Source organism: Pristis pectinata, chromosome 21, assembly GCF_009764475.1.
Source record: "Pristis pectinata isolate sPriPec2 chromosome 21, sPriPec2.1.pri, whole genome shotgun sequence".
NCBI classification, from domain to species: Eukaryota; Metazoa; Chordata; class Chondrichthyes; order Rhinopristiformes; family Pristidae; genus Pristis; species Pristis pectinata.
This window is the reverse complement of record NC_067425.1, coordinates 32,165,939-32,185,930: the sequence shown is the minus strand read 5'-3', so window position 1 is coordinate 32,185,930 and position 19,992 is coordinate 32,165,939. Positions and strand designations below refer to the sequence as shown.

General features: G+C 45.1%; 1 protein-coding gene across 1 annotated transcript in view; it reads right to left on the bottom strand.

Annotated features, from left to right (window-relative positions):
* Positions 1-469: 469 nt before the first annotated feature.
* Positions 470-19,992, bottom strand: part of LOC127581508 (GAS2-like protein 2A) — a 34,781-nt gene continuing 15,258 nt past the window's right edge. Inside the window, exons 5-6 of the mRNA XM_052035967.1 lie at positions 17,750-18,038; positions 470-2,252 (exon numbers count right to left, since the gene is read on the bottom strand). Of these exons, the coding sequence (XP_051891927.1) occupies positions 470-2,252; positions 17,750-18,038 (2,072 nt within the window). The remainder of the gene's footprint in view (positions 2,253-17,749; positions 18,039-19,992) is intronic.

The following is a 19,992-nucleotide window of genomic DNA, read 5'->3' as shown; positions in this document are numbered from 1 at the left end:
ATTTAAAAAAAAAATCAGCATTTGTAAACATTATTCTTGGACATCCTAAAACACTCAGTTTACAAAACAGTGATGAATAAATATGTTAATTAGTGCCATAAAAATGATCTGTCAGTCACTGCCCATATGTTTGTGATTCAAATACTTAAATTTTAGTTGAGAATTCATCCTTCTCCCCATATCTATTAGGTATAATTAGCATTCAGATTGTGTAGCTGACATGCAAATGTGTGCATCTAGTTTACTTGTACCTTTGCTTTGTGCTGTTATCACCACATTTAATTTGATTAGAAAATGCTTTTGGTTTCAAAGTGATAACTAGGTTTTGTTTTTGTATTGTTTTGTCAACTGTGCAGTTGATCAAATGAAAGATTTGGAAACAATGGTTTTAAACTAAATAATAACCTCACATAAGAATATCAATGCAGGATTGCTTGCAATTGAGATTAATAGTGTGTTTTTTAAACTATTAAACCCAAGACTCTTTAGCTTCACTTCCTTGCCCAATGTCCCCTGTAATGGACTGTTTCTCTGAAGTTCTGCCCTGCCTTGAGTTCATATGCTGAGAAGGCCAACAGTCCTCTCCTGAGCCAAGACCTTCTGGCTGTGTCAAATACAAAGATGATTTCTGTTTGCCCTGAGCATTAGATCCCACAACTCTGTTGTTAGCTTTGAGAGATTTATGTGGACTTCCAGATTTTGTGGTGCTTTTCACTGTTTTATCTTCCTGTCTGTAGGATAATGGTGTTGGGATTCTGGATGGCTTCTTCTCTGGTCTGTTATCCCTCCTGGGACGTATTTTGGGCCGAAGCTTCAGCTTGTAGATAGAAGGAACTCTCTCTGGCTTTCTTAAGGACCTCTTTTGTCTTCCCTGTTGAACCCTGGTCTTCTGAAGAGTGCAGGGTGGGACTGGCCAATCAAAGGATGAGTTGGTGTCAGATCCTTCATTGGTGGACATGGAATTCAGCTCAAGGGCAGTCATTTCATTTTGAGACACTGTCACCTCTCTCCTCACAGCACCCTTTAAAGCATTGCTCTTTTGGTCACATGTTGAACCGACCTCATTTGCACTTTGATCTTCAGCTCTGTCAGAGAACGGCTTGCTAGTTTCCAAGTCATTCACACCCTTTGGCTGTAGTTTAGTGCTGGAATCAGGTGGCACAATTTCTAGGGAGCTCTCTGCTATCCAGTTCTCGATATCCACATGATTGAGGCTTGGTGTCCCGCTCACAAGCTCGGCAAGGACATCACCAAAACCACCACCATTCCGAGTAGGCTTTGCCGAGGGAGGTGACGCCTCATGGCCACAAATGGAGGGTTGATTGCTGTCATTGACATGGCTGCCTGCAGCTTGGAAAGGGGAAATCGAATACTTTGAAGAACACACATCGAGTCTTTTAGCTTCCTTCTGATTTGGGGGACTGTCCACTTTCGTTGGTGAAGAACATTCATTGGGCTCACCGTCCTCTAGATTGTCCCCAACTAAACACATCTCCAGAGCTTTCATATTGGACACAATTTCATCTTCGAAGCTTCGGTACAGTTCTGATTCCTGGATCGGGTGAATCGGTGGCGGTGTGAATAGGCACGTTTTGATCCTGCCACTGTTCACACCTCTGTTGTTGTTGTTGTTATTTAAGCTATAAGGATCAGGAGTTCTCGATCGAATAGGACTTTTGTGCAGATTTGGTTTCTTTGATCTATCAGTTGATGGCTTCCTGCTGGATTTGGGATCGTGCCAGCAACCGTCCTGCCCAACAGCAGATAGGGCGAGCGGTTGAAGAGCCGCTTCACCCCTCTCACTTTTCTTCTCAGCACTTTGAGCTACTGACAGCTTACACTGTGGGCCAGGTGTAGGTGAGTGACTTCTCGCCGATCCTTTGGAGAGCACGGAACTCGTTTCTGATGCGGGTTTGTGAGCCTGCGTCAAAGTCCTGCTGCTTTGCTTGTTCACATTTGAGCTGCTTTGGTCAGTTTTGGAATCAACACTGTGGGTGTTGGTCCAAGTACGGCTCATCCTGTTGTCTGACTGTTGAGGAATAACAGGTTGACTTGGCACTTTCTTGCTGTCCGTTGCAGGTACGACACTCCTTTTGCTCTCCTGAGCTGCAGAATAGAGCTTCGAAGGCACTAGAAAAGCCCTGGTCTTCTCCCTCCCCGTCCTTGATGCAGCGGTGAAGTTGGAATTGGCTTTACCGCTGTCGACGCTGGTTGACATCTGGTAAGAAGGAGTAGACGACCAATCTCTCTGCCTAAATAATAAATCAGAAACGTACATGAGTAGGAAGTGAAGAAAAATCATGTGAAACTCTTTACTAGCCATCAAGTGAGATTATGGAGAAGAAAGATGTGCCCTCTGAGCCTGGAGAAAGGAAGCAATGGGTCAAAAGGTAGAGGAGAGGATGAGTTTTGCTGTATAACATCGTATTCCTAATATGGGCCACTATCACACGGCAAAGGCAGATTTGCAGGCATTTTTGTTGGACACCCAAATCATAGGTCCTGTTACATATGTAAATGAGCAACTTAATACATCTTTTAGATGTCCTCACGTGACTGGTTTATTCTACTCAGGTATTTTCACTGTGCGTCAATTAATTTTAGGTACATTTATCAAGATGTATAAATCGGTAGGTTAAATGGGTACTGTAAATTACCCCAAGTGTGGGTAAAAGGCCACAAGAATTAAAGGGGAGTTGGTGGGCATGTGAGAGACAGTGAATACAGAGCGACAGGGAAACAAAGGAGAGGGGGAAATGGGACTGGGAGAACATGCAAACTCCACACAGACAGCGCTGCGGGTCAGGATCAAATGCAGGTTGCTGGAGCTGTAAAGAAGCAGCACTACCTGCTGCGTCACCGTGTTCCCGTAAGGACATAAGATCATTTGCTGCCTTTCCTGCCCTGCCATTTTGTTTTTTACCTCAATACCACTTCCCTGCACTATCCCCAGATTGTTTGATTCCCAGCAGCACGCTGAAGAAGCACTCCCGCCTCTTCTGACCCCACTGCGCAGATGGAGACAGGACTGGTGGGTTTCTGGAGGTGACAGAAGTCCTGTCTGAACTTTGTCCGTCTGCTCCCCGATTTGAAGGTCTGTGATGATCGAGCCCAAGAAATTTCAGGCAGCAGGCAAACCAGCATTTTAATCTGTGGCCAGACCTGTCTCCTTTGACTCCAGGCAGCCGGCCACTCCCTACAACTACACAGCAAGTGTTCACTGGGGTTAATACCATGCCCATCAACAACTTGCAAACGGCCCTAACGGTCTCATTTCCCACCACCCCTCCCCCCCTCTTTAAGGAGTGACATGGGGCCCAGTATCCAAACACAATGTTGTCTGATACTTTTATCTTAAATGCATGGGATTATAGAGGAGAGCTGAGGAGAGATGGGTCGTGCCCCTCTCTTCTCAGATCTGTCTCCATAATCTCGCGCATTTAAGGTAAAAGTATCATGGCAACATTCGTGAGGACGTTATTGAGGTTGAGCTACAAGGGGAGACTGGATAGGCTGGGACTTTTCTCCCCTGGAGTGCAAGAGGCTGAGGGGTGACCTCATAGAGGTTTATAAAATCACGAGGGGCACGGATAAGGTGGACGGTCACGGTCTTTTTTCCCCTGTGCGATAAGGGAGTCTAAAACTAGAGGCATAGGTTTAAAGTGAGAGTGGAAAGATGTAAAAAGGATTTCAGGGACAATTTTTCCCAACACAGAAGGTGGTGAGTATATGGAACGAGCTGCCAGAGGAAGTGGTAAAGGTGGGTACAATTACAACATAAAAAAAGACATTTACACGGGTACATGGATAGTAAAGGTTTAGAGGGAAATGGGATTAGCTCAAGTAGACAACTTGGTTGGTGTGGATGAGTTGGGCTGAAGAGCTTGCTTCCATACTGTATAACTGTAGAACTCTGTGAGCACATTCACACTGGGGCAGTGATTTACCTCCTTCAGCTGCTACATGTCATCCCAACAGGATTTGAAGTACAGGAGGTCTTTGCTTCCAGAGCAAGAAATGTACCAGTCTAGACGAGCTCCTGTAGCCCACAGTTCACAGCCTATGACCTTAATATGCTTGGATTGCCCGGCATTCCAATGCTTTAAGAGGAGCCCAGAACCCATCTGATGTGGAAACATTTACACTGTGTTCTTTAACTGCATGTTGGAACCAACACAATAGCTTTGAGAGTCAGGGGAATGGGAGGTCGCCCCATTGCAGCACAAGGGTCGAAAGGAAATCGATGCCAAATACACTGGAAACCAGCAGCTTCACAGCACTGCCCTGGGCAAGGCGATGTTTAATGCTTTATCTCATCTCTGCTCTATTCTTGCGGTAGTCATCTTCCCTACAGATTGGAGGCTTTATTAACGGAATGGGCGGTGGCACGGATCAGCTCAACAATCCCACAGGGAAATCACCAGCTTCCTGCAAAATAAGCCCAAACAGCTGCTGTTCCTGGCTGTTGACTGTATTCCAACAGAGCCCACAGAGAATTGAAAAGACAGGTCCCACTGTTAACAGCCTCACTCCTCCATAACGTAAGAGTGCAAATTATCTGTCACTGATAAATATTCAACAGTATTCACAAGCAACGCGGTTCAATTAACTTCAATGTTCTAACAGAATAAACAATGTGGATTATACAATCTGGTTTAATTTCTTCCTTTCACTAACTTTGGGATAAAGAGAAATGTAAGTATATAGCAAAGCAACATCGTCTACATCTGGGTATGCTGACGTCCTTGGGGTGAGGTGCCAGCTGAGCATCAAAGGCAAAGTCTTTCTCTTCAGGGTTAACATCAAAATTGCCCCACTTATAATTTCCAAGGGCACTTGCCATTTAACAGGTTCACTGACAGACATGCGCAAAACAGGCATCTAAAAGGCTAATGGAATGGTAGCTTTTATACAAATGAGACTGGAATACAAAGTCATGGTGTGGTTATATAAAGATCTGTGCAAACACCAACTGGACTACGTTACTGATAACTGGGAAAGGATAACATCAGCCTTAAAGGGAGTGGAACACAGTTTCACTAGGAAAACTAGAGAAACAAAGGACTGCACATGCTGGAACCTAGATGAAAAACACGATGATGCTGGAGGAACTCAGCAGGCCAGGCAGCATCCGCGGAGAAAAGCAGGCGGGTCAACGTTTCGGGTCAGGACCCTTCTTCAGGACTGAAGATAGGAAAAGGGGAAGCCCGATATATGAGAGGGAAATACAGAGCAGTGATAGGTGGACAATAGAGGGGAGGCGGGGTGGGCACAGGGAGGTGATAGGTAGATGCAGGTAAGAGGTAGTGAGAGGCAGGTGTGGGGGAGAAGGGGAGAGCAGATCCACTGGGGGGATGGGTCAAAGGTAAGAAAGAGAGAGAGAGGAATAAAAGGCTAGGAAAGGAAAGAAGGGAAGAAGCATGGTGGGGGGGGGGGGTGTTGGCCCCCTTCCCCACCCTCACCATGCTTCTTCTCTTCTTCCCTTTCCTAGCCTTTTTTCCTCTTACCTTTTACCCATCCCCCCAGTGGACCTACTCTCCCCTCCCCCACCTATCACTATCTTACCTGCATCTACCTATCACCACCTTGTGCCCACCCCGCCTCCCCTCTTTTGTCCACCTATCACTGCTCTGTTTTTCCCTCCTATATATTGGGCTTCCCCTTTTCCTATCTTCAGTCCTGAAGAAGGGTCCTGACTCAAAACGTTGACCGCCTGCTTTTCTCCACGGGTGATGCCTGGCCTGCTGAGTTCCTCCAGCATCGGCATGTTTTTCATTACGAAAACAATGGTGCTAAAAGGGTGAAATTATAAGGACTGTCTGCATTGACCAGTTCTTATACCAAGAGTGTAGAAAATGATGCGTGATTTAATTGAAGTGCTTAATTAAATGGTGCATAGAAACTATGCCCTCTGGTGTGGAGCCCACAGCAAGCAGGCAAACCTCGAAGTTAAAGTTTGATGGTTCAGAGGTAATATCAAGGAGCCCTCAACACACCATGAGCAGTGGAAGTCTGGAACGGTGTCTCACAAAAAGAATATACTAGCATTGGAGGTAGTCCAAAGTTACGCACTAGGTTAATTCCTGGGACAAGAGGGTTGTCATATCATGAGCAGCTAAAAGAGTTGGACATGTATTCCTTAGAATTAAAAGAATGGAGAGGTGACCTCATTGAACACACAGTCGAATCCTGAGGATAGAGTTGGAATGGGAGAGGTTGAACAAGGGACATGATTACAAAAAGGGGGCAGTCTTTTAAAGCTGAGGTGCGTAGGGATTCTCTCTCACAGAGGGTGTCAATTTTTGGAATTTTCTATCCCAGGAGGCTGGATCACTGGAGGGATTTAAAGAGTGGGGCACTGAGGGCTTGGGGGACAGGCACAGAAGAGATGAGGTTTGGTGCAGATCAGCCATTCTCCAGTCTTCACAATTAACGAGGTTCAATTTACTTCAGTGTTCTAACACAGTGGTTTTCAACCTTTTTCATGCTCTGGCCCCCCCCCCCCAGAACATGTCCTTGTTAGATGGCGGACCCCCAAAGCCCACAAAATCAAACAATCGATAATTCATGCATACAACACTTAAATTACTGCACATAGGCCCTATTGAAATAAGTGACTATTTCAATCACAGATAATTACCAGTGGTGTCTTTCAGTGTTCAGTTCAATGTAAAGGTTGTGCCTGTTTTGCACTGCAGAGTTTGTCCAAACGTGGTGGTATGTGCGACAAACATACGCGTATGTCATCCTCAATATTCAGTCTTGATCTGTATTTGGTTTTCATGGCAGTGACTGCAGAAAATGCTATTTCGCACAAGTAAGTGATTGCAAATGGTAACAGAACATTGACGGCTTTGCCGGACAGCAGCGGATACTCCTGGGAACATGCTATCCAGAATGACAACAGTGACATTTGGTTGAACTGCAAGCGCAAAGTCCTGTCAGATGACAGTTCAGCCAATTCTTCCTGTTCACGTCCAGTTAAATCAGTAAGCATGCATTCAAACAGATTTCGAATCCAATCAAACATGCTCGTGTCATCGTCGCCGAAATACTCATGGAAATAATGTGACAGCTGTTGAATATGGTTCAAAATGGTGCTCGCAATGGCCTCTGTCTTAGTCTCGTTTACTGTCAGAAAGTCAGCCAGCAATGGAAACATATAGACGCCTTGCTCGCATCTTCCCTTCCAGATACGGAGTTTTTTCTGGAAGGCATTGATTTTGTCATGCGTTTTCAGAACATTTGTGCCAGGTCCTTGCAATGATAGATTTAAGCTATTCAAAATGTTGAAAATATCTGCAAGATAAGCTAATCTGGCAACCCACGTCTCATCTGTCAAGAACTGTGCCAATGATCCGTCATGCTCATTTAGAAAAATGAGCAGTTCATCTTGCAATTTTCATATACACGCTACACAACGTGGCCTCGTGACAGCCACCTGACTTCTGCAACAAATGCTTATGCTTGGCTTCCATTTCATGGCATATGTTTTCAAACAAATGATGATTGAGCGGCCTGGCTTTGATAAAATTAACGATTTTAATGCACGTGGAAAACACATCTGCAAGATTTTCATCCATTACCTTTGCAGCCAAAGCCTCATGGTGAATCATGCGGTGGGTTGCTGCTACATGTGGAGCTACTTCTTTCACTCATGCGACTAGACCCGACTTCCGTCCCGTCATTGAGGCAGCACCATCCGCGAATACTCCAGTACACTGTGTCCATGCCAATGCCGATTGTACAAAAAAAAAGTGTCAAGCACACGGATATGTTCTTCACTGGTTGCACGCCCTGGAAGTGCCTTGCAAAACAAAAAGTCTTCCAAAGCCTCTTTTCCCCAGCAACATCAAACATAAACCAACTGCGCAGCACTGGCAACATCAGTACTTTCATCAAGCTGAATCGCAAATCTGACTTGCTGAAGACGTGCTATCAGCTGGCTCTGTATATCTTCTGCCATATCGCCAATTCTTCTGCTTACTGTGTTATCAGACAGTGGAATGGCTTTCAGTTTTTGACTGGATTCTTTTCCCAGTTCAACTTCGCACATATCTACTGCTGCAGGCAGTATAAGCTCTTCTCCAATTGTGTGAGGCTTTCTGGAACATGCTATTTGTAATGCTACCCATTGCATCGTTGGACAGTGTTTGCAGACACACAACACAGAGAGGTTGGTCCATATTTGTCCCCACTGCAATGAAACTATATGAAATGTATTCTGGATCGTACTTGCGTTGTTTTCTCTTTCGGTCACCCTTATCCCCTTCATCATCAGAATCTTCTGGTTTCTGGTCAGCTTTTCTCTTCAGAAATTTCTCCATACTCAGCAATACACGCTGGACAGTTTAATTACTATTTCTGATAAACAAAATTATCAAAACTAATCTAAAATTTACACGCTTGTGCACTTTTTGTTTAACAGTGACGTCACTGTGGCATAAATGCACGGTAAGTAAGCGGTATTATTAAGGCACACCAACGTCACTCAGTCTCGCTAACATACAGTGCACAACGGAATAGTAGTGAGTAGTGAACACTACTGACTACTCTGACTACACAAATTGAATATTAAGCGGCAGCTTACCGGAAGGGAATACCGTCTAAGTCTCTAAGATTGTCGCCTATAACAGATAGAGTAGATGTGGCCGATTTTCTGAATAGTGGAAAACTGGAGCAAGTAAGCTACGTCTTTTTAACAGGTCACTTTTCCATTTTTTACTTGGCTTGCTCGCGGACCCCCTGGCAACCCGCCGCGGACCCCCAGTGGTCTGCAGACCAGAGGTTGAAAACCTCTGTTCTAACAGAATGAGCAATGTGGATTATACAGTCTAGTTTGATTTCACTAACCTTGGGATAAAGAAAGATGCAGTAATATCACAAAGCAACATTATCTACATCTGGGTATGCTGGCATCCTTGTGGTGAGGTGCCACCTGAGCATTAAAGGCAAACTCTTTCTCTTCAGAGTTAACGTCAGACTGCCTTGCTTTTGACTTCCGAGGGCTCTTGCCATTTAACAGATGCGCTGGCAGAAAACCCACACAGTAACAGGGAAAATACGCAAACTGCGCACAGACAGTACAGGAGGTCAGGATCAAACCCCAGTCACTGGAACATTGTGCCACTGTATGCAAGACTCCACCGAGTACAAGGGCCTTTACACAGTACATCCTCTCCGATACTGTTACTTCATGACAGGACACCAACCAGTGCTGTGTGGACATCTCCCTCTCAGCTTATGGCACTATGGATGAAATTGCTGCCTCATACTTCCCTGGGGAAAACTGCTAAATATTAGCAGGGCGTTTGCTTGCACAGCCTCATTGTGATCACTGCCCAGGTGGTCGAGAGGTACTCACGGCACTACCACATGGCGGCCACCACACAGGGACATTTTAATTACCTTGATTCTTCATTGATAGTTCTCATACAGCGAACAGTCACACACAGTCTCATTATCGTTGTATTCTCTGCATTTCATATCTTCAAGTAAATCTTTCTCTTTAAGTCAGCAGAATAAGAAAGAGCCCTCTCATAATAAAGACACTTTTTGCACTGACCCGATTTACAAACACCTCACCCTGTACCACCTTAAAAACAGCTGAATATTACTTTGGGATCTCTCATGAGGAGCTGTTCATTATTGCATGATGATCTCCCCGAACACATTTTAGCATTGGCCAAAGTGTTGCATATTAATGGGGGGGGGGGGGTGGGTCAGCATGAGACAGACAAGAGGAAATTACAACAGAACAGCATTGTTGGCAATTGACGGTAATGGGATTGTGACCAGCGCCCAGTCTGTATCTGAAACTAGAATGCAGGTACAGCAAGTGGTTAGGAAAACTAACTGACTGCAATTGCTTATTGTAACTGAATACAACAGTAGGAAAGTTATGCTTCAGTTATATAGGACATTGGTGAGCTACACCTGGAACACCATGTACAGAAGACAAAAGAGACCGCAGGTCAAGCGGCATCTGTGGAAGCAAAAGGTACAAATTGGCGTTTTGGGTCAAGACCCTGCAGCAAGTCTAGACCTGAAATGTCAACTTACACTTTTTGCCTCCACAGATGCTGCTTGACACATTGCGTACGGTATTGATCTCCTACATTAGAGGATGTAAATGCATTGGAAGCAGTTCAAGGAAGATTTACTACGCAAATGTCTGGAACGTGTGGGTTTTCTCAAAAGGAAAGGCTGGGCTTGTATCCGTTGGAGTTCAGAAGTGTGAGAGGCAGCTCGATGTAGCACAAGATTGCAAGGATCCTTGACAGGTGGAGATGTGGAGAGACGTTTCCTCTCGTAGGAGAATCTAGAACAAGGTCACAGCTTAAAAATAAAGAGGTTACCCATTTAAGACTGATATGTATATTTTTCTCTTTGAATATTGAGAGGCTGTAAATTCTTTACCTCAAAGGGCATGGAAGCAGGTTTTGCATATTTTTAAGGCTGAAATGTGTAGATTCTTAATAAGCAAGGGGATGGAAGATTTCCATAGGAACATGGAGTTGAGGTTACAGAATAGCCTTGATCCTACTGGCCGTGCAAGCTCGAGGGGCCGAGTGGCCTACTCCTGCTCCGAATTCGAGTGTTTGTATGAAATACAGTAGCTCGGATCGTACACTCTGCTTGCGCCAGCAAAATGCAGAATAAAAAGCTCCAGTCAATGACTTCTCATCCGAAGGGTGGAAATCCATAGGACCATGTGTTGTTCTGGGACTTCCCACAGGAAGGCTTGCAGGAAGGGTGCCTGGACTTGATTGTCCAAAATGTAAATGAGGTGCTTGGGCCTAATGGAACCCCATTGGCCATTCACTCTGTGGAGACAACTGCAGAAGAATCAAGAGTCTACAGAGTCCAGAACCTAGTTGGTTATTCCTTTAAAAGATCTTTGAGGAAGAAGACCTTTAGCTCAGAATATTTAGTCAGAAACCGGTGGCCATTTCCACTTCTACTCTGAAATACCACAGCAATGACCCAATACTGGATCCCTGGCCCGGACTCCTGTCCGCACTGGAGACCAAGGCCAGAGACTGATCTCCTCCAGCACCACACCTGGCCAATGCCAGTGACTGCATCCGTGTAAGAGAGGAAAACACAGGCATCCGTGTAAGAGAGGAAAAGCTGAGATACGATGCAGGAGGGTGCAAATTTAAATCTCTTCCCTTGTGGCACCTACGAGGAGGGAAACCATAGAAGGTCAAACTAATGTTTGGTGGTACAGTTGCACTGCCTCACAGTTCCAGTGACCTGGGTTCAATCCTAGCCTCTGGTGCTGTCTGCGTGGAGTTTTCACACTACTTGTGAGCTGGTGCTCAGGTGTATAGGTTAGATAAGAAATCTTTATTAGTCACATGTACATCGAAACACACAGTGAAATGCATCTTTGCGTAGAATGTTCTGGGGACAGCCCACAAGTGTCACAATTCCAGCACCAACATAGCATGCCCACAACTTCCTCACCCGTACGTCTTTAGAATGTGGGAGGAAACCGGAGCACTCAGAGGAAACGCATGCAGACATGGGGAGAACATACAAACTCCTTATAGGCGGCGGCGGGAATCGAACCCGGGTCGCTAGCGCTGAAATAGCGTTACTCTAACTGCTGTTAATGGGAATGTGGGGAGAATAAAATAAGATCAGTGCAGGATTACTGTAGACAGGTGCTTGATAGGCAGCACTGATTTGATGTGCTGTATGACTCTAATAACACGTTAGCCAGGACAACTACTCTTCTATGGATGGTACAGTGGTACAGCCAGTAGAGTGGCTGACTCACAGTTCCAATGACATGGGTTCAATCCTGACCTGGTGTTGACTATGTGGAGTTTCCACCATCTCCCAGTTTCCTCTGAAAGCTTGTGTTTCCCTCCACATATCTCTCATAGATTGGTAGGTTAACGGGCCACTGTAAATCGCCCCCTGTGTAGGTGAAGGGTAGAATCTGGGGGGAGTTAAACAGAATGTGAGGAAAAATAATGGAAACTGTGATTGTTCTGTGAGCTGGCAATGGATGCAATGGGTTGAAAAAGCCTCCTATATTGTAAAGAAATAAGATAAATGTTAAACAAGCAACACCATGAAGTTCAATACTAAAGCTAGTTTCAATGCAAAATTATATTATCAATAATTTTAAGATTAAAACAAGAAATGTCTTTTGGCGATATTACTGAATGGACAGTTGGTCATGTAATATTTCATTGGAAGTGTCTGAAGTAAATGGGGACAATTTGGTTCTGGATTAGAGGTTGTGATCTGTTGCCCATTTCCACTCTTGAGACTTCAGGGGGTGGGGAGTTGATCTGACTGGACACCAAAAGTCAGAATTGTCCTTAACTCACTATGATTAAAAAGAACAGAAAATGCTGGAAGCACTTTGTGGAGCGAGACCAAGCTAACGTTGTAGATTCGTGAACCTTCATCAGAACTGGCTGGGTCAGAGGCAAGGAGGACGTTACGGGACTGGAGGTCTTGAGGAGAGGCTAGACAGGCTGCGACTTTTTTCCCCCCGAAGTATAGGAGGCTAAAGGGTGATCTTATAGAGGTTTATAAAATCATGAGGGGGGTAGATAAGGTGGATGGTCGCGGTAATTTTCCCAGGGTAGAGGAGTCTAAAACTAGAGGCTGGAATGATTTAAAAAGGAACCCAAGGGAAACGTTTCCACAGAGGGTGGTCAGTATATGGAATGAGCTACCAGAGGAAGCTGTAGAGGCAGGTACAACTACAATATCTGAAAAACATTTCGACAGGTACATGGATGGAAAAAGGTTTAGAAGGATATGGTCTAAACGCAGGCAAATGGGACTAGCTTGGATCGACATATTGGTCAGCATGGACAAGTTGGGCTGAAGGGCCTATTTCTGTGCTATATAACTCTATGTCTCAAACTGGAAAAGCCAATTTTCTAAGATCATTGAGTTAAATGTCGAGTCCCGAGGGCTGTAATGCTCCCAGTTGGAAGATAAGGTGCTGTTCCTTGAGTTTAAAGTTGGAACAGTGTAGGAGGGCAAAGACAGAGAGATCAGAGTGGGATTGGGACTGGAAGCTGAGGGTCACCCCTGTAGACCAAATTGAGGTGTTCTGTGAAGCGATCACCAAATCTGCATTTGGTTTCTCCAGTGCTGAGAAGAACACATTGTGAGCACCAAATGCTGTACACCAGGGTTGGATGAAATGCAGGTGAAATGATGCTTCACCTAGGAGTATTTGTAACCCTGGATGGAAGAGGCAAAAGGGCAGGAACTCATCTCCTGTGGTTGCATGGGAAGGTGCTGGAAATGGAGTAAATGCAATTAAGAGTCCTGTCAACTATGGTGAGAGGAAGTCATAGCTGAGGTAAAAGGAAAACATCTCAGTTGCACTGGTGGTGAAGCTGAAGCCATCAGAGGAGCTACAACAGAGCTAAGCAAACTGAGAGAATGGAATGGAGTTCTCGTAGGGTTAAAAAAAAAAGATATGATTGAGATAGTAAGTCTGTGACCTTGTAGTGGACACTGGTCACTAACCTACAACCCCAAGGTAGAGATAGAAAGTTGAGGAAGGGAACAGTCAGATGTGAAAGTGAGAGCACGCTGGCCATTGGCAGCAAAGGTGATGAAATCTCCCCGTTCTGTGTGGAAGCAGGAACAGCATCACCAGAAAAAGAGGTGAGCAGTAGGACCCCCGAGTAGAACTGAAATAAGGACTGCCCCACAGAGAGAGCAGGACAGCCAGGATCCATGCAGGTTCCCCATCTACATCTTTGAACTGGAAGAAGTGAATGGAGTCAAAGATGAAGTTGTTCGGTGCGAGTCGGTGAGAGAGATGGTGGTTAACTTTCTTCTCTATCAACTAATACCTACAGCCATTGAAGCAGCAAACAGATGGATAATATCACCAAAAATACACGGAATGCAGGTCCTCCCCAGGCACAGTAGCGTAGCAGTTAGTGTAACGCTATTACAGCGCCAGCGACCCGGGATCAATTCCCGCTGCTGTCTGTAAGGAGTTTGTACGTTCTCCCCGTGTCTGTGTGGGTTTCCTCCGGGTGCTCCAGTTTTGTCCCACATTCCAAAGATGTATGGGTTAGGAAGTTGTGGGCGTGCTACGTTGGCGCCAGAAGCGTGGCGACACTTGCAGGCTGCCCCCAGAACACTCTATATAAAAGATGTATTTCACTGTGTGTTTTGATGTACATGTGACTAATAAAGGTATCTTATGAATGCCCGACTTATGTACAGCCTGTACATACGAGCGACGTTTGGGAGACCGGCAGGGTGGATTTGCTGGCTGCTGCGGGGCTGCCGGCATCCCCTGCCATGTGGGAACTTGGTTTGTGGTCACATTTCGGCTCGTGAACCATCTGGGTTACAAACGGTTCACAGGAACGGGACCCTACTGTAACCGGGAGAGGACCTGTATTTATATCCCAACAGATTGCCACTGTATACGCCATTCACAGCAAGGCTTCAGTCCTGTTGAGCAGTATACAATCTCTCATTAAATACATGCAATCCAGCAAGGTTAAAAACGTCTTGGGGTTCAAATCCAGGGAGTTCCAGTGTGGTTTCCGTTGACATGGGTTAGAGCACATTTGGCTCAGGGTACACAGACAGAGTTCAGTTCCCTCCAGAGTCAAGCCTTTGGTTTTACTTCCATCATACCCATTCCATTCTTCATATTTATAAGATTCATTGGATCAATGTGCCTGCCTTAGTGCTGGTACAGTGCACCACCCTCAGTGACAGCACCTGCAGCTTGACCAGCTTACAGAGGCAGTTTGCATTATCAGTATGGAGATAAGGATTATCTGACTCACCTCCGGTCCAGCAGCAAAATGGAGTTGTGCCCGACCGTTTGGTGTCATCACCCAAATGGTCAGCTCTTCATATTTTCTTTATGTCACAGAAGGAAAATTGTCTGTTGATATGGCCACATTACTGGCAGGTTTGTTGTATGAAGAGGGATTGGGCAAACTGGGTCTTTACTGTCTTAAGTTCAGAAAAATGAGAGACGATCTCATTGAAATATAGAAAATTCTTGCGAGTTTGGCAGGTTAGACACAGGGGTGATGTTTCCCAGTGCTGGGGCGTCCAGAATCAGGGGTCACTCACTCTGAATAAGAGGTCAGCCATTCAGGACTGAGACGAGAAGAAATTTCTTCACCTAGAGTGTAATGGAGTTCTCTACCCAAGAGGGCTTGGAGGTTCAGTCATGAGTACGTTCAAGACAGATTGATGGTTTTCAGGATATTAAGGGAATCCAAGGAAATGGGTTTAATGCAGGAAAGTGGTGCTGAGGTAAAAGGTCAGCCATGCTGTTAGAGAAGGGAACAGCAGGGATGAGGGGGTGAATGGCCAAATTCCAGAGTTATTGGGTTCCCATGAAGTCTCGCCACTGCTCTTGGCTCTACATTGGTTGATCTTTTCTTGATCTCCTGAGCATACACCTTCTGGGCCCAATGACCCAACACTTGGCTCCCATCCTCCCAGCAAGATCTCCTGGTTAGCTGCTGAGCTCACCGCTCAGCACAACTCCACATTCCTCATTAGACAGAGTGCTACGTTCCATTGGCAGTGGTGTTGGGGCATGGCCACCTGTCCCTCACCTTTCTTTGTGAAGAGAGCTGCCCGTGTTTGCTGCACTCTCATCAGGAAGAGCTGGAAACACACAGCAGGTCAGGCACGGTACCGTAGGGAGGAGTGACAGCCAACACTGTGGAACTAATAGAACTGGTAATACTCTCCTCACCACTCAGTGCCTGACTTAGTGAGTGCCTTCTAGTTTTGTTTCAGCCCTTAAACATTTGATTGGTTGTCAACCAGCACTGACAAGGGACATGGCTGATAGAGATTCATGAGGTTTCTGCCCTGAATAAGCTGCAAACCTGCCCCCAAGGCTGCTGTTGGTGGTCATTATTTCTGGAGTACTGGAGGTGGTCTTTCTGGTCATGGTGGCAAATCCAGCACTGGGGGAGATGAGCCAACGTGGAATGGAGGTTTTGGCCAGAGTTTGGAGTAGAATTGTCCATTCTTGAAAGAAAAACATTGCAAGAAGACAGAGCAGCTTGCTAAGAGTAGTAGCATGGGAAACACTGGAAAGTAAAATCACTGTCTACAGTCCAAGAACAACAAGGCTTGGAGAGTTTGCTAAGATTCACTTCATAAGGAACCCAACCAACAGAAGTTTGGAGGGTATTCATGTAACATTAGTGGGAGTTCCAATAGCCATGGAGGTAAACATTGGTGCATCAGTTAGAATCACTTTGAGTTGCTTTCCAGTGAAAAGCTGAGTAATCACCAGTTGGAGAAATTGCAGACTTAGGTAGCTCCATAGTCCCATCGTTGGAAGTGGATCTGTTCCAGTCACATACATGGAGCAACGTGGCAACTTGCCCATTGCCGTAGGGGAGACATATCGGCCTTGATAGGAAGAAATTGGGTAGGCTGATCAGAGCCAGGTTGGAATGAGATATTCCATATTGAGGTGGAATGCATTTCTCACAGCAATGTGGTGAGCTAGTATCCAAGGGATTTCAGCAAAACAATTCAAGGATACATGGTGAACATGAGAATTGAGAGGAATGCAAGACCCATTCAAACCATGCCCAATAACCCAGACCCCGAGAGAAAAAGCAGAGCAAGAACTGTAAAGACTTCTAACAACATTATTCCCAAGGCTGACCAACACTAATGGGCTACACCCATAACTGTCAGAATTAAGGGCTATGAACGAATGTGCGGTGATTTTAAAGTAACTGTTTATCAAGTTCTTAAATACAATGCACCTAACACTTTGCCAACTGTGGAATTGTTCACTACCAAGTTAGATCTGACAAGTGCCCACTATCAACGCGAGTTAGACAAAGAGTACAGGTGACTGTAAATACACACCAGGGTATTTTTCAGCCAAATCATTTGCCATTTGGTGTTTCCTCCACCCCAGAAGCTCTTTCAGGTTGTGATGAACCAAATGTTGTCAGGAATCAAAAGGGTAATATAGTGCTATATTTACATCTCAACACCAAACAGGCAGAGCCAGGATCACAAGCCGAGAGGAGTTCTCCAATGTTTGGAAAAGCGTGGAGTACGTTTAAACCACACAAGTTTGAGAACTTTCTGCAGTCCTGGGTCATGTGTATGTTGCATTGGGGTCGGGGGTCTACATTCTACTAATGAAGAGATTGACGTAATCAAGAATGCACCCAGTCTAGAGCTCAGATCCCTTTTGGATTTAGTAGATTACTTTTGTAAATTCATACCAAATTTGACAACATAGCTGCAGCTGACAGATGTGCATCCAGATTTCTAACCCATGATCTACTATTTCAGTCCTATTTGTCAGACCTTGCCATGTGCAGTTGACTACTGCACTTTCTACAGAACCACAATGATCACATCCTACAAATACTTCACCGAATGTAAAGAGATAACCCGACGTTGTGAAAGTTATAACACACAGAACAAGGTGAAGGTCTGGGTTGGACACATTGATATAGATGAAGGTACATGGATTGGAAGCAGTGACATGCCACTGTTATTTAATAAATCTGTAGGAATGAGGAGTCTATTTATCCCCTGGAGCTTGTTACTCCAGGCAATGAGATAATGTCAGGCTCTGATCTAATTCTTTTTGCCCACCTTTGTCCCAAATTCTTCAATAGTTTTGGCAAACAAAATTAACTTCGGTTTTCTCAGCGGGACGGCCCTACTTATGTTTAAGCATGCAATTCTATTCCTCTACCTGGCTTGAAAGACTTACCGTGGCTCTGACTTGTCCTGGGGATTCTTCTTGACTGAGTTACCTCCAGAGGTGGCGGGAATATCTGGTGATGGGGGCCGAAGAGCAGCACCGTGATTCCTCAGGGAAAGAGCAGAGGGCGTGGCTAGTCTCCACTCCACTGGAGGCATGGGACTTTGGGACCTTGACAGAATGAGTGCCGTCTGTGGCTTGTTTGGCTGGTCTGTCCTTGGTGGCAAGCGAGCCTTGATCTCATGCACGGGCATGGTGGTTCTGTGCGGGCTGCTGAATCTGGACACTTGTTTGTGGGCTGTTGAAAATTCAAGAGATTACTGATTAGTTATTGGAAATCAGTCAACATCCATATTAATAGCTGATGCATAGGGGTGGTTCTATGTTAACGCCATGACTCACAATTCCCACTGTCCTGCCATCTCAATAGCAACCTATTGAGATGATCCACAGGACTTCCACAAGGGAATCCCTGCCAGTAGTGTCTGCACTAAGTAGGTGTGTGATCTGTGTCTAGATATACCTGGGTGACGCCATTGTCTGTGAAGTTGTCAGTGCACTTGTGTGCAGGATTATGGCTGGACATCCCAGGGAACTGAGTCAGTGGACACCAATACTGCTTGGGAAGTAAATGAGCAAGTCTCAGTGCAACCTCTCACCATTGGAGTTTCAGTATAATCAATGGAGCAAATATTGGATAAAAGAGGCTTTGATCAATGGCTGTGATGAGGCAGAGGCTGGCAATGGAACAGAGGCAGGGAGGTGTGGTCCTCCTGATCAAGAGGATTTGAGGTCAGCTTGGAATTCCATGGGATGTGGAGGTACAAACAGACTGGATCAGCCCAAGGGATTAGGGATAAAATCAGTTGCAAGAGCACAGTTTGTGGCCAGGACTTTGAGGTTTCCAATGCTGTGACTCAACCCAGCCTATATGCTGGAGAGGTCCACGAAACAAGGGAGGCAGAGAAGTCAAGGGGAAATGGAGAAGTGAAATCAGGAGTCACTGAATACAGGTCGAACATTATCGATCTGCCAATGAGGTGACGATAAAACTCCATCAATCCGGCACCCCAAGGACCATGGGTTTTGTCAGACAGGCAGATTTTATTGACTACTGAATACAACTCCTATTAATACACCCAAACACTTATAACTCACCTTTTTAAAGATGTTACATAGTAGTGCAAAACATTTTCCAGTGAGCTCAAAGGGAGCACTGGAAACGGGGTCCCAGTGAAGGGGTCAAACCCAAGCAGAAGCACAAGAGTACAATTCCAGTTTGAATGTGGCAAGGATGAATAATGGGAAAGGGGTCAACATCCGTTTGGGAAAAGAGTCAAGAAAGCAGGGAATGTGTCCAACAGATGTGTTAAGCTCCGAGGGGAGAAATGTAAAAGAAACTAAACGAACACATGGGGCTAGGGGTAGGAAGCAGCTGAAACAGAGTTGCCCTTTTGATACTCTCTAAATGACCACAGGAAATAATCTTTGGCTATTAACTTCATTGTGACCCTTCATAACTGTGAATATGTTCACCAGTTCCTCCCTCAACCTACCAACCCTAGTTCAAAACATTAACATATCAGATCTCTCTTTATAAGTGCATCAGAATGTTACCAGTTAAGGCCCAAGGCTTACATAGTCTTCCTACAAATGGGTGATCAAAACCTCACCCAAAACTCAATTTGGAACCAAACCAAGGTGTTGTAGGTTTTCTTTTTATATTCTGTGCCAATGGATAACAAGTTATGGATTCTGTCCACAATGTCCTTATTTGCTTGCATCTTTATCGAAGTTCCTCTGCCCATCTTTTTATAAACCTTACACCTTAAGGGACATTTCCTTCCCCCTTCTTACTTACACATTTCTTTGCATTGAACTGTGTCTGCCACCCCCTCTTCCATTCCTGCCAACCTTTTTTTCATCATTTGCCTTGCCCTTAACTTAAAAGATATTGGCAAATTTCAGCATTATTCAATCAAATGTAACAATAATAGATCACCAGCTGTATTCTGCCTGACAAACTTGCCTTGATTGCTTGCCTTGGACCCCCTAACCCATCTTCCTTTGCTTGTGATACATCTTTCCTAATGTGATCTTTTTAATAAATCTCTTAACTGGTAACTTAACAGCCATTATCTGTAAATGTTCATGAACTGTGCGCTGTTCATTTCCCTTATCTACCCTCCTCATTATTCAAGAAGCTTTACAAGCTGGGTCGCACACAGTCTGCCTGTTTGAAAGCCTTACTG